The 15,012-nt window shown below is 41.3% G+C and overlaps 1 protein-coding gene across 2 annotated transcripts in view; it reads right to left on the bottom strand.

Annotated features, from left to right (window-relative positions):
* ASB11 (ankyrin repeat and SOCS box containing 11) overlaps positions 1-15,012 on the bottom strand; it is a 32,334-nt gene that overhangs the window by 1,424 nt on the left and 15,898 nt on the right. For both annotated transcript variants that reach the window (XM_003917433.5, XM_009197236.4), the window contains exons 3-6: positions 10,653-10,760; positions 6,348-6,498; positions 2,704-2,838; positions 1,060-1,251 (exon numbers count right to left, since the gene is read on the bottom strand). In XM_003917433.5, the coding sequence (XP_003917482.1) occupies positions 1,060-1,251; positions 2,704-2,838; positions 6,348-6,498; positions 10,653-10,760 (586 nt within the window). The remainder of the gene's footprint in view (positions 1-1,059; positions 1,252-2,703; positions 2,839-6,347; positions 6,499-10,652; positions 10,761-15,012) is intronic.

The following is a 15,012-nucleotide window of genomic DNA, read 5'->3' as shown; positions in this document are numbered from 1 at the left end:
ATCTATGTTTCAAATTTAGCCCAGTGCCTGGCACACGTAAAGCTGAATAATGATAATTGTCTTAATATTCTCCAAGCACACAAATAATCAATATAGGCTCAAAATATTTTCTTACTGTATAGATGTAAGAAGTTCTCTTCTGAATTTCAGATGCTCGCCTTACCTCTTCTGGCATCATAGTTGCTCTTAATGCCCGTGGTGGAAATGGGAATGAAGCAATGAGGTATGCAGACCCACCTACTCCCTGATCTGGGGAACAGGCACGCAACCTCACCATTTAGTCGGGTTTCTGAAATACTCTGTGTCCTCCCCTACTGACTCTGACTCAAGTCTTTTGAATTTGCCATCAGATTGTCTCCCAACATTACAAAGAGTTTTGGTTTGCTCAATCATATGCTTATGCCAGGACAGAAATGGAAATTCAACATTTTTGGGGTAAAAACAAGGTTTTCTGGTTTTCTTTTTTTGAGACGGAGTCTCGCTCTGTTGCCCAGGCTGGAATGCAGTGGTGGAATCTCGGCTCATTTCAACCTCCGCCTCCCAGGTTCAAGCAATTCTCCTGCCTCAGCCTCCTGAATAGCTGGAACCACAGACACCAGCGACCACACCCGGCTAATTTTTGTATTTTTAGTAGAGACAGGATTTCACCATGTTGGTCAGGCTGGTCTCCAACTCCTGACCTTGTGATCCATCCGCCTTGGCCTCCCAAAGTTCTGGGATTACAGGCGTGAGCCACCACACCTGGCCGGTTTTCTGGTTATTTTCTTGTTATGGAAAATACAAAGCAACACTCTGGTTATATGTAAATGCCCCTTGGTTTTTAGTGAATATACACAGCATATAAAATCCCAGAAGACAGGTCAGTGACAGCAGAGCTTGTCACCTCCCACAATGCCACCTTCAATTAAAAAGAAAAAGGAAAGAGAAAGGAAAAAGAAAAGAAAGAAAAAAAAGGAAAAAGAATAAAAGAAAAGAAAAAGGAAAAAAATGCTACAGATGAGACAGGAAGGGGAGAGAATGTGCTTATGGAAGAAGAATGGATACCCAGCCCTTGGTTACCTTCACGGAGCAAGAGCGCCTGCTCCACGCTGCTTTTTGGAGCCGCCAGATCAAGCGCACTTTTGCCCTGAGCATTTCTACGCTTCAGGTTAGCTCCATAGTCGGTTAGCAGGTGGATGACTTCCACATTGGACTGCCTTGCTGCAGCATGGAGTGGGGTGTCCAGCCACTGGCCATGGTCGACACTGGCTCCTTAACAAAACAGATGGCCACAATTCAACACTAAATGGTAATGTAAAGCACAATGAGCTTCAAATATAGTAATTGCATATAAAGACATTTTAAGTACCATGACATATTTGACAAATCTTTGAAAACATATGATTTAAGCCTAGAACCTCAGCAATGCCTACTAAGACTACTTGAAATTATTTGATGAGAAAAGTGAATTTAGATATTTTTAATTATTTTAAATATTTGCTTTCCCATACAAACTGTGTGGCATACAAAATAAAGTATTTGAGGCTCTTGTTACATAGTTATTATGTTTGGGGGCAAAAGATAAAGCTAAGTTTATTTAGTATTTATATTATTTGGGGCTCAAGAAATGATTTCTGAACTTACTACAGAGAATAGTAAATGATGGGAAGTAAAAAAGACAAAAACTTCCTCAAGATAAAAATTCACAATAAAGGTTTTTACTACAATCTCCACCTTTATGTCAGGGGCTAAGTTTGTTGAATCTTTAGTCAAATAATAGTTTCAAGATATTTCATTTTTCCAGCCAAGCACAGTGGCTCACACCTGTAATTCCAGCACTTTGGGAGGCTGAGGTGGGTGGATCACCTGTGGTCAGGAGTTCAAGACCAGCCTAGCCAACATGGTAAAACCCTGTCTCTACTAAAAATACAATAAATTAGCCGGGTGTGGTGGTGTGCGCCTGTAATCCCAGGTACTCAGGAGGCTAGGGCAGGAGAATCGCTTGAACCCTGGAGGTGGAGGTTGCAAGTGAGCTGAGGTCGCGCCATTGCCCTCCAACCTGGGCAATAAGAGCGAAACTTCATCTCAAAAACAGGAAAAAAAAAAAAAAAAAGAAAAAGATAGTTCATTTTTCCACAGACTCTCGGTTTCTGTATATGTCTTTTAGAATTGCTTTTAAAATGACTAGATACTGTAGCAGGATAGATATAAACTAGCCTGTAGCAAATGTCTGTTGTTTTTACTGTCCAGCATCTTCTTGGCAAGCATACCTAGATTTCCCGAAGGGAAACCACCCTCTTGTGAGTTTCAGTTCTTGTGTTTCCAGTGAAGCCTAATAAATGCAGAGTAGGTTGAAATCTAGGCCTAAACCAATCAATGTATTGTATTTCCTTGGCCCCCATGAGGGGTTCAAAGATGGGCATGTGACTCAAAAAGAGCCAATGCTCTTTCTTGCTGTGTATGGATAAGGAGGGCTGTAAGCCCAGGTATTGCTGGCAGCCATCTTGTGACAACCAGGGAGAACAATACCAGGTAAATGGAGTTAACATCAAAGAAAGCAGGACTGAGAAATACAGTCATTTCTCTAGAGAAGTTTTGTTTTTAGCATTCAAACATAAAATGCTAACCGAATATTTTTCAACCGTGACAAGAACTTCATCTTTGAAGGTATAGAAAACCAACAAAGTTAATAGGTTTCTTCATGAAAATAATTTTGGAAATTACCTAATTCTAGAAGTTTCTTCACACAGTCTACCCTCTGGTAGGTGCACGCCACATACAGGGGAGTTCCAAGCTGAGGCACCTCATGGTCAATGTTAACATTATTTGCCAGCAGGATCTCCATGCACTCTCTGTGACCTGGTGGAACACAAGATACCCTCACTCAAGTAAGGGACATATTAAATATTCACAGAATTATAGGATTGCTTATCTGAAATGGGCTTTAGAAATAACTTAGGTTGGCCAGGTGCAGTGGCTCAAGCCTATAATCCCAGCACTTTGGTAGGCTGAGGTGGGTGGATCACCTGAGGTCAGGAATTCGAGACCAGCCTGGCCAACATGGTGAAACCCCATCTCTATTAAAAACACCAAAATTAGCCGGGCATGGTGGCACATGCCCGTAATCTCAGCTACTCGGGAAGCTGAGGCAGGAGAATCGCTTGAACCCAGGAGGTGGAGGTTACAGAGAGCTGAGATCGCGCCGCTGCACTCCAGCTTGCCTGACAGAGCGAGACTCTGTCTCAAAATACATAAATAAAAAAAATAAGTAACCTAGATCTCTTTTTGCAGTAGAAAAAAAAATTTTTTTGTTTGTTTTTGGAAATCTTAGGTAGAAACCCCCAAAATAATACCAATAAAAAGAGGAGCATGGCCATGCTTCCCCACTCCAGCTTCTCTTTGCAACCCGATTTAACTTGAACTAAACTAAGGGCTCCAAGCAGCACAGTTGAAATCACTCTCCAGAATGATGCCACCATTTTACAAATGGAAGTGACAAGACCCAGAGGGACAAACGACTAGGCCTATTATTACTCTGAAAAGCTAGTACTCAAACCCAAGGGAACCCTGTCCCCTCTCCATTACAAATCTCTCATTCTCTTCTTTCTCCATGATGTGAGATTGGATATATGGCCTGCAACTTTATTTTGGTTAGTCTGGAAAATACCTATGAGAAAGAATAAAGAAGTCTTACGTGTAGAATATATTTAAATACACTTTCAAATTCAGTGGCTAACAACAACTATGTAAGCAAGCATTCTCTTTTGAGAGTTTGCCCAATAAATAGATAGACATGATTAATTCGCAACCTGTGAATGCTTCCTTCAGGAGAGAGTGCTTCTGAGGTATTGATGGGAGCTTGCAAAGAGTTAGTTCTCTTTGAAGATTTAAATGTCTCCCTAAAAAAAATCATGTCATTACTAATTAATTTAGCCAACCTATTCTTTGCCGATAACATAAAAGTAAGCTTCATTTTAGACCTACCTGATTTATCACAAATTCTAAATTAAGTATAAATATGCATTAAAATGTACAAATCAGGACTGTCAATTCAAACTATTTGTTCACATAATTAAATATTATACCTGGATTACAGCATCAGTATGTCAAGGTATTGATTCAAACTATGACTCAGCTTGTTCATAGAGGTTTAGAGCTATAAGAATCCAGAAATAATATCTGGTAAGTCCCTAAAACTACTTGGAAAATACAGGGTATTTAACACATATTTTTGAATAATTCTTGTCTTTTTTTTGAAGAACAAGAAACAGCCTAGTTTGAGTTAAATTTAAATATTCTCAGAAAGTTTTAAAAATGAATACAGAAAAGTTAAATGGCTAGCACTAATACAAAGTGTATAAAATAATGAATTTGCTAATCATGCTTCCATTCTGTGGATATTTATCCTTAACATGCTTTTACAATACAGAAAAATATACAGAAACACACAAAGTATGGGTTTATTACGAGCATATATATGTTTTATAGGCACACAGATACCAAAAGCTCCAAATATAATCAGCCAAGCACTGCAGACATACCTAATTAATTCAAACCATTCCCAATACTTATCAATTTTTAAACATTTGTACGGAAATACAAATAATATTAATTTTTACTTCAAACATTTATATCAAATCAATATTAAATTTTTAATAAAGACTTTTTGTAATACCAGCACTTTGGAAGGCTGAGATGGGTGGATCACCTGAGGTCAGGAGTTCGAGACCAGCCTGGCCAACATGACGAAACCCTGTCTCTACTCAAAAATACAAAAATTAGCTGAGCACTGTGGCAGGTGCCTGTAATCCCAGCTACTTGGGAGGCTGAGGCAGGAGAATCGCTTGAACCCCGGAGGTGGAGGTTGCAGTGAGCCAAGATTGTGCCATTGCACTCCAGCCTGTGAGACAGAGCAAGACTCTGTCTCAAAAAAAAAAAAAAAAGACTTATATGGCCGAGCACGGTGGCTCACGCCTGTAATCCCAGCACTTTGGGAGGCCTAGGCAGGTGGATCACCTGAGGTCAGGAGTTCGAGACCAGACTGACAAACATGGTGAAACTCCGTCTCTACTGAAAATAGAAAAATTAGCCAATTGTGGTGGCGGGCACCTGCAATCCCAGTACTTGGGAGGCTGAGGCAGGAGAATCGCTTGAACCTGAGAGGCGGAGGTTGCAGTGAGCAGAAATCATACCACTGCACTCCAGCCTGGGCAATAGCATGAGACTCTGTCAAAAAAAAGAAAAAAAGAAAGAAAGACATTTATATCGTTTCCAAAGTAGTTCATTACTCTACAAATTAAAGGACTTACATGATGTTTGGGAAATGACTAACATCAGCTATTATTTAATAAATGTGTATTAAATACATTTAGAACATAAAATACATAGATAAATTTAGATTTGGGTCTTTTGCATCATTTAAGGTAATCCACTGGAAAAAAAATTGGCAAGTGACATGTTTAATAACCTGGAACAAATCTTTCACTTTTGCCTTTTGAAATAAAGTATTTCATCCCAAATTACACCAGCAAAGATCACTATTCTAGAGCGTTTTAACTTCACCATTGTATTTCTGATCTCAGTTAAGAGAACAACTCCCTCACTGGCTATCATCAAAATGTCGCTCTTTGGGTGTGTGACCTTTGACAAATGGCCTTGTCCTTTCAGTGGCATCTTCTCCTTCATGTCTAGTCTGTGCATATAGTTTTTAAATTCCTTAAATTTACTATTTTCCTTCACTTTGAAATTAACTGACAACACAGGAGTCTGGAGTCAGCTTCAAGATTTCCAATGCTATACTTTGGAAAGTTGCAGCCTTTTCTTTCCCATAATTATGACTTTGAAGTCATCAGTCCATCTAGATTGTGTAACTTATTATGAACAGTTACATTTACTATTCCATTAGAGATAGTATCAGCCTTGGGTTTCAGATACTTTCATAGTTTATTTTAGGTTAGTGGTTGGTATTTTATGGACTTTAGAGGATAAGCTATTCTTGCCTACCAAGGACAGAGACATAAGCATAGTACAATTCAAGTAAGTCACAACTACTGCCTTGGCTGTACCAGCTGCCACCAAAACACCAGCAAAGAGGCTCTGGAAAGGTCTGCCAACAGACCATCCCCAGGAAATGGGACATCTGAGTCAGGAAAGCATTCCGAAGTTATAAGTAGAGTTCTTTGTGCCACACTGGTATTTCCTGAAGATTTAGACAAATTGAAGTTACTGCTGTGGGATTTCTAGGCCACATATATTCTAATGGTGAGGAAGATCAGGGTCACCCTTGAATGACTAACACTAGACCATTGATTCATACAGATTGGAGTGAGCCCATCAATGTTTCACATGCATTGTGGTGGCTCATTTACCTCTCTTCACTGCCTCATGGATGGGCGAGGCCAGGTGCACCTCAAACTGGGCCTTGGCTCCAAACTCCAGCAGCACATTGACACATGCAGCACTGCCGCTGCAGCAAGCATTGAAGAGGGGCGTGGCTCCGTGAACTGTCACTCCATTGACCTAATGACAGGCAAAGAGAGAGCCAGAGGATTTGTTATTTCATTCTCACCATCTCCAAGTATGTCTTCCTGTGTATTTGCCTAGAGGAATTCCCCGTGCTGGTGAATAGGTGAGGGAACTCCACATCTTTACAGTATTATGAAACTTCATGAAGTTATTGGGTGGATTGAGCGAGTTACTATATGTCAAACACTTAAAACATTATGTGTCGCCCAGTAAGCACTCAATAAGCATTTGCAACAACAATTATTTCCATTTTCCATTTTCCATTAATATGACTCCCCTCTGAATCATGAACAAACATGGCAGGAACCAAAAGCACTGGAGAAATCAGCTAGCTGTGGTCCCAAAATCCATGCTTACAAAATCCTTGGCAATTCTCCACAGATCTACTGTCTTTCTTGCCACAACTTCCTCTCTGGTCTACTATAATCCAAGCAAATTACGCATGCCAGCTGTTACTTCTAAAGATAGCATGACCAAGCCAAAGGGACATAGAAAACAGCCATCAACATGGTGTCTGCAACCATCTTTGGTACCTTGTAGGGATGTGGGAAGCACATGAGAACCAGCAGGGCTGGGAAACATCTTTGTGTATCAACAATAGATTGGAAAGAACATCAGGAACTGCAGGAGTGGTAGGGAGCTCTGATGCCATTGAAATGTAGGACAGTCAAGTTTTTGATGTGAAACAATTTTGCTTTAACAAATAAGGATACATGCTTGTGATAATCAGGATTCTAAATGTCCTTGCTTTGGACACAAAAAAAGACTTGTTTCCAGAGTTGCAATATAACCCGTGAAACAGGGTCTTGCTCTGTTATCCAGGCTGGAGTGCAGTGTTGTGATCATAGCTCACTGCAGCCTTGAATTCCTAGGCTCGAGCGATCCTCCTGCCTCAGCCTCCTGAGCAGCTGGGACTACAGGCATGCACCACTATGACCCACAAATTTAGAAGAATTATTTGTAGACAGGGTCTAGCTATGTTGCCCAGGCTGGTCTCAAACTCCTGGGTTCAAATGATCCTCTTGCCTCAGCCTGCCAAAGGGCAGGGATTACAGTTGTGAGCCACCACACCCAGCCTAACCCCCATTAAATTGGAAAGTTAAAGATAAGATGCTAAGATGGCAGAGACAGGCAAGGTCAGGGGAAAATGTGTGTCAATTCATATTGCTAGGGGTTTCTATATTTTTACTAAAAAGTATTTGGTAGGACTAGTTTGATTTGTGTTTTTCTAAGTATCATCCTCATCCCCAGTCTAGGAATTTGTCTTCTTATGTGATTTCCTATAAATTTCTCTCTTAGTTCACATCAGCAAACATTTATTGAGCATCTACTAGGTGCTAATGTTTTGGAAACAATGATAAGACAATTGCCTCTCCTTGAGTAGGCTGAACAATTGCCTCTCCTTGAGTAGGCTGAATTCTATTAGGGAAGACAAACACAAAAAGAAGTTTTTATTGTTTTTTGTTTTTTGTTTTTTTCGGACGGAGTCTTGCTCTGTCGCTAGGCTGGAGTACAGTGGTATGATCTCGGCTCGCTGCAACCTCCGCCTCCTGGGTTCAAGAGATTCTGCTGCTTAGCTTCCTGAGTAACTGGGATTACAGGTGCCCGCCACCACGCCCAGCTAATTTTTGTATTTTTAGTAGAGACGGGGTTTCACCATGTTGGCCAGGATGGTCTTGATCTCTTGATCTCGTGATCCACCTGCCTCGGCCTCCCAAAGTGCTGGGATTACAGGCGTGAGCCACCACGCCTGGCGAAAAATAAATCATTTTGAAAATATAATAAAGAATTTAGATGACTATGGGAGTAGGACAAAGGAGAGGATAGACTTGGGAAAAACTTAGAAAGTAAAATTAGCAGGAGTTTTTTATTAATTAGATAGGGAGATGAAAGAAGTAAGATGACTCTCAGGTTTGCAGCTTGGGAAACCAAGAGGATGTTTCACCAGGCCTCTGAAACTAGGAACCCAAGACGAGGAGCAGGTCCTAGAGGGAAGAACATGATAAGCACAGTTACAGATGCACTGAGTTTGAGGTATTCATGGGACTGCCAATTGTGGGGGACTTTCTACTGAAGGCCAACTTTCTCTTATTTCATTTCTCATTCTGATTTAAATGTTAAATGGTGTGATACAGTATTTATTGGCTGTTTCTTTATAAACTTGACAAAGACAAAGAAACATGTCTTATTCTTCTCTTTGTGCCCAACAAAACCTCCTCTCTGACCTGATATTGTCAGCAGTCTGCCTGTGACTCCAGTCATCTAGCTTGAAAGGAAAAGGCTCTCACACAGCCTTCTTTCATCATTACCCATGAGCTGACTAAGCGGTGACTTAGAGAAGCACTATCTAATGAAAATGCACGACCACTTGGCAGGGCACGGTGGCTCACACCTGTAATCCCAGCACTTTGGGAGGCCAAAGTGGGCGGATCACCTGAGGTCAGGAGTCTGAAACCAGCATGGCCAACATGGCAAAACCCCATCTGTACTAAAAATACAAAAATTAGCTGGGCGTGGTGGCGGGCACCTGTAATCCCAGTTACTCAGGAGTCTGAGGCAGGAGAATCGTTTGAATCTGGGAAGCAGAGGTTGCAGTGAGCTGAGATTGTGCCACTGCACTCCAGCCTGGGCAATAGTGTTAGTGAGACTCTGTCTTAAAAAAAATAAAGATGGGGAAAAAAAAATTGAAAAAAGAAAATGCACGACCACAATGGCCTCAGGAAAAGTAGTTTCACAAGGAAGACTTTTATATTCAGTTCTCCATGTGGAAACCCAATTTCCACATAAAATTTTTTTAAATTGTCATTAAGCACTTAAAAACATTGCAGTTCATAAAATAAATATTGCAAGGACTGAGTTAAACAACAAAATTAGAAACAAAGAGCATCTGGCAACTAAATACAGAAGATTTTTAGAAGTTGTGATTTTATGATTCTATTCTGGTATCTATATTATATAATGCACCTCAGTCACGCTTCGAAAAAAGTTCGGAGATAAATTTAAAATAAGATAAAGTCCAATTCTGTAGATTTCCCCCAATGTATTGTTTATTAAAAGGTCATTTATTTTGATAATTTTGCTCAATAAAAATAGTTGTCCATTGTGAATTAAGAGTGTTTTCTATTGTTCTTTAAAATCTTGTTATTAAGCCTCATACAGTGTTAGTGGGATTATGAATTAGTACAACCATTATGGGGAACAGTTTGGAGGTTCCTCAGAAAACTAAAAATAGAGCTGCCATATGATCCAGCAATCTTACTGCTGGGTATATACCCAAAAGAAAGGAAAACAATACATCAAAGAGATATCTGCACTCCCGTGTCTGATGCAGCACTGTTCACAATTGCGAAGACCTGGAAGCAACCCAAGTGTCCATCAGCAGATGAATGCATAAAGAAAACATGGTGGCCGGGCACGGTGGCTCACGCCTGTAATCCCAGCACTCTGGGAGGCCAAGGCGGGTGGATCACGAGGTCAGAAGATCGAGACCATCCTGGATAACACAGTGAAATCCCGTCTCTACTAAAAAATACAAAAAAATTAGCCGCATGCGGTGGCGGCGCTCGTAGTCCCAGCCAATCAGGAGGCTGAGGCAGGCGGTTCCATGGAACCCGAGGCGGAGCTTGCAGCAGCCGAGATCACGCACTGCACGCCAGCCTGGGCGCATAGAGCAAGACCCCATCAAAAAAAAAAAGGAAGGAAGGAAGGAAGGAAGGAAGGAAGGAAGGAAGGAAGGAAGGAAGGAAGGAAGGAAGGAAGGAAGGAAGGAAGGAAAGGAAAGAAAGGAAAGAAAGGAAAGAAAGGAAAGAAAGGAAAGAAAGGAAAGAAAGGAAAGAAAGGAAAGAAAGGAAAGAAAGGAAAGAAAGGAAAGAAAGGAAAGAAAGGAAGAGAAAACGTGGTACAGTAAAGATTTGTTAAGGTCAGCAACACAGTTTTAAAAGGTTCCTGTGAGTTGCCATGTCTGAATATTTACACACAGGGGTGTAAGCTGAAGAGAGAGGAGTAGCCTAAATGATGGAATAAGGACATGGATAGAACCAGCCCAGCCCATACCCACAGTGGGTAAGCCATCTGGAAGGTAAACTATCTTTAAACATTAACAGATGCATCTGGCCAGACAGACCCAAGTGGGCAGGGGCAGTACTCACGTGTGCACCATTTTCCAACAAGGCTTTGGCACAGGCCACGTGACCTCCAAGGCATGCCTCGTGGAGAGAAGACACCCGGTTAATTGTCACGAGGTTCACATTGACACCCTATAATTTAGAAAGAAGAGAGTTTATTTGTTTTTTAGAGACTGTGGTCTCACTATGTTGCCCAGGCTGGTCTCAAACTCCTGGCCTCAACTGATCTTCCTGCCTCAGCATCCTGAGTAGCTGGGATTTCAAGTGCAAGCCAGCAAGCCCAGGGGAAGAGAGGGAAATGCTGCATTAGTGATAGCGATGAAAGCAATGTTGTTTCACATGTTTCTGACATTTTCAGAGTCTGTGGGTGTAATGTTAGCACCATAGAGAGAGAAGTAGAAGTTACAATCAAGGGAGCCTAAACACAGCATGAGAGTTTCACATTTATTTATCCAAGAAAATGTTAATTCCACATTCTGGAGCAGGTAATGTACTAGGACCTGGGTCTTCAAAACTTATGACATGTGTCTCTCTTCTCCCAGAGTCTACTGGGGAGGCAGAAATGAAAGACAAAAGAGCAAGAATATTGCTATACTGGAAGCATGTTCGAAATTCATTTGGGAGCATAGGATATCCTTGAATCTGGCTTGGGCAGTAAGAAAAACTTCGCAAATGAGGTAGTATTTAGCTAAGAGTTGAAGCATAAAATGTTTCAAGCTGTGAAGACCAAGAAAGAGTATGCCATTAGGAAAGAATAGAAACTGCAAATTCAGCTTCCTGTTGCTTCCTGTGGCAGGGCCACAGTTGGATTTCTGGAACAGAAAGAACCCACAGAAATAAGAAGCTGGAGATGGGAGGAGATGAAGGAGAACAGTAAGCTGGAGCTAGGTCATGAAAGGCCTTGATTTCCAAGCAAGGAGTGCATGTCTTAGAGGAAATGGAGCACCTATGAAGTCTGCTAGGCTGCAGAGGGTCTGGAGCTAATAGATTAGCCCTTTTAGAAGACTACTGGTAGCAGCGTGGAGGGTTGATCGCAGGAGTAGGGATGTAAGATCAAAGCAAGGAGAGCCACAGAGATGTCACTATGAGTCTAGGAACAGGCTGGCATGGGCCTGCTGTGGGTGTGAATAACAGTAGGTATGAGCTATAGATGATGGAGTGCAGACAAGTTCAGGAGGTCGAACTGGATCTGGAACAAAACAATAACTCCCAGGCTTAAGAGTAAGTAGACTGTGCTCCTAGGATTCATGTGCTGTGTAGTAGCAGCACTGCTTTGGCCATGACTCCACTGTGTGCAGGGGTCCCTGAAGTCCTAGAGTCTGGGGCCAGCGGACTTCTCCTAACCTTCATTTCCTCACCCAGGTATGAGTATCTCCACCCCGTCCTAACACATTCTTCCTCCCCATACTACCATGTGTCCCCTTCCTTGTCCTGGACTCCATGTGACAGATGACAAGGTCAGCCTAGCTGCTGGACAACTCTGACTTCATAACCTGATTTTAATAACTTGACTCTTACCATTTCCCTCCCTCTGATGGTTACTTTCTATCTGCTAAAGTGTTGACAAAAACAGTCAAACTCTGTAAAATATTTGAAGAGATTTATTCTGAGCCAAATATAAGTGACCAATGGCCTGTGACAAGCTCTCAGGAGATCCGGAGAACATGTGCCCGGGGTAGTCAGGGCACAGCCTAGTTTTATACATTTTAGGGAGACATGAGACCTCAATCAAACACATGTAAAATGTGCATTTGTTTGGCCTGGGAAGGTTGGACAACTCAAAGTGGGGGCCTGGGGCTCCAGATTATAGACAGATTGAAAATTTTTCTGATTGGCAGTTGGTTGAGAGTTATTATCAATAGAAATGTATGTCTGGGTTATGATAAGGGGTTGTGGAGACCAAAGTTTTATCATGTGAATGAAGCCTCCAGGTAGCAGGCTTCAGAGAGAATAGATTGTAAATGTTTCTTATCAGACTTAAGGTCTGTGTTGATGTTAAATTCTGCTCATCTTTTCCTAAGTTCCAAAAGGGAGGAGGGTATAATGAGGCATGTTCAACCCTCCTTTCCTGTCATGGCCTGAACCAATTTTTCAGGTTAGTTTTGGAATGCCCTGGCTGAGAGGAGGGGTACATTCAGATGGTTGCGGGGGTGGGGGCGGTGCTTAGAATTTTATTTTTGATTTATAAAAGGAATTAGGTCCCTGGTCTGTCCTTCCCAGCTGAGTCCTGCTTCTGATCCTCTGCCTTGTAACTGACCAACTGAAAGCTTCCAAAACCCAATGCCATGACCCTGAACCCCAAACTCCAACTTACACGCCCACCATCTCTTGCCAGATCTCTGGCTGCATCCTTACTGTGGCCAGCAGCTGCGATTTCCCATAACTGTCTGTCCCTTCATCATAAGGCATCTTTTTGACTCGTGAATTCTGTCTATTTTTATGTCCTGAATATGACGTCATTGCCCTAGATCTGTGCTACATATTTCAAACTGGGCATCTAGTAAGAGTTAGAAAAGGTCTTTTCATTTTTGTTTTCCTTTTGAGAAAACAAGAAAAAACATACTAGCCCACAAGGTGGCAGAAGTGTGCTAGAAAAAACTTTGTTATGGCACAAAATCTCAGAATCCCTAAAATTGTAGAAACGTAAGGCTGGACAGGCCTGAAAGATCATCTAGAGTAGATCACCTCAACTGTGCATGAGAAAATGGAGAAGTAGAATGTTCAAATACTTTTTAAGACTGGTTGTCAGTGACAGCCAGCAGTGTAACCAAGAGCTCCTGAATCTTGGTTTAATGTTTTACTCACATTTACTCACAGTGGCTTAATGTTTTACTCACATAGGCTTAATGTTTTACTCACAGCGGCTTAAAGTTTTACTCACATCGACCATATTATCTAAATGTAAAATAAAGTTTATAAAAGTAGACAAATACATTTTTTAACAGTGTATAAGGGTAAAAAAGTAGGGGTGTAAAAGGAAAAAGTTGACCTTTTCTATTAAGAATGCCCCTTACACATTTAATCATATTATTGAAGCTAACATGCTTATTAAGTATAATTAGTGCAATGTGGGATCCTGGAACAGAAATAGGACATGAGAGGAAAAACTGGTGAAATCCCAATAGTGAGCAGTTTAGTCAGTGGTATTGTATCAATGTTAACTTCTTATTTTTGACTAATGTACCATAGCTATATAAGATGTCAATATTAAAGGAAGTTGGGTGAAGGGTACAGTGTATATGGGAACGCTCTGTATCCTTTTCAACTCTTCTTTAAAATTATCCAAAAATTTAAAAAGCCCATTAAAAATACACCAATGAAAGTATTGAGGTGGGAGACTGAGAGAGAAGAGGTGGGTGCAAGACGTTTCATTGTGCACCTTTTTAGTTTTATTTATTTATTTTTGAGACAGAGTTTCACTCCTTCACCCAGGCTGGAGTGAAGTGGCACGATCTCGGCTCACTGCAACCTCCACCCCTCACAGGTTCAAACGATTTTCCTGCCTCAGCCTCCCAAGTAGCTGGGATTATAGGCGCCCACCACCACACCCGGCTAATTTTTGTACTTTTAGTAGAGACGGGGGTTTCACCATGTTGCCCAGGCTGGTCTCGAACTCCTGACCTCAGGTGATCCACCCACTTCAGCCTCCTAAAGTGCTAGGATTACAGGCGCGAGCCACCACATCCGGTCAGTCCACCTTTTTAGATAATTTTAAGTTTTGAACTATGTGAATATATTACATATTAAAAATAAATCACATCAAATTTAAAGTACTTAAAAATAAATAAGCAAGTGATAAAATCAGGTACAAAGTTCATTTGATCATTGCTGGCAGTGCTGATTTCCATTTGCCTCTACTTTTTAAGAAGTAACACAACTCATAAAGGAGAGAAATCAAAAAACAAATAAATGAAAAATACATACAAATGCACAGAGAGAGAGAGAGAGAGAGAAAGAGAGAGAGAGAGAGAGAGAAAGAGAAAGAGAGAGCGAGCAGTGTACCCAGCTGTTTAAATTCAAAGTAGCAAGAAAGCCAGATGATTGCCAAGTTGTGGAAGAAAGAGGTGATGGCTTACCTCCTCTGTGTAAATGTAGACCCTAAAACATACAAAGCAAATGGAGCCTGCACACTTTCATTCATTCATTTCACAAATACTTACTAGGCCCCTATTCATTGTTCAAGGTGCTGGGGATGTAGTCATAAATATAAATAAAGTAGCCTTCATAGCTAAGACGTCAATAAATGTTCCCTAGGGAGTCAGATTTAGCCATTGTCAACCTATTTTAATGTGCGTTCTTAAAATAGTGTATCATTGGGATAGGCAGTCTCTAAGACAGCACCCAGGAATCCTTGCATAATCCCTTCCCCTTGAGTGTAGGCGGG

This window comes from Papio anubis, chromosome X, assembly GCF_008728515.1.
Source record: "Papio anubis isolate 15944 chromosome X, Panubis1.0, whole genome shotgun sequence".
Lineage (NCBI taxonomy): Eukaryota > Metazoa > Chordata > Mammalia > Primates > Cercopithecidae > Papio > Papio anubis.
Note: the sequence above shows the minus strand (reverse complement) of the source record. Positions and strands in the feature narration are given on the sequence as shown.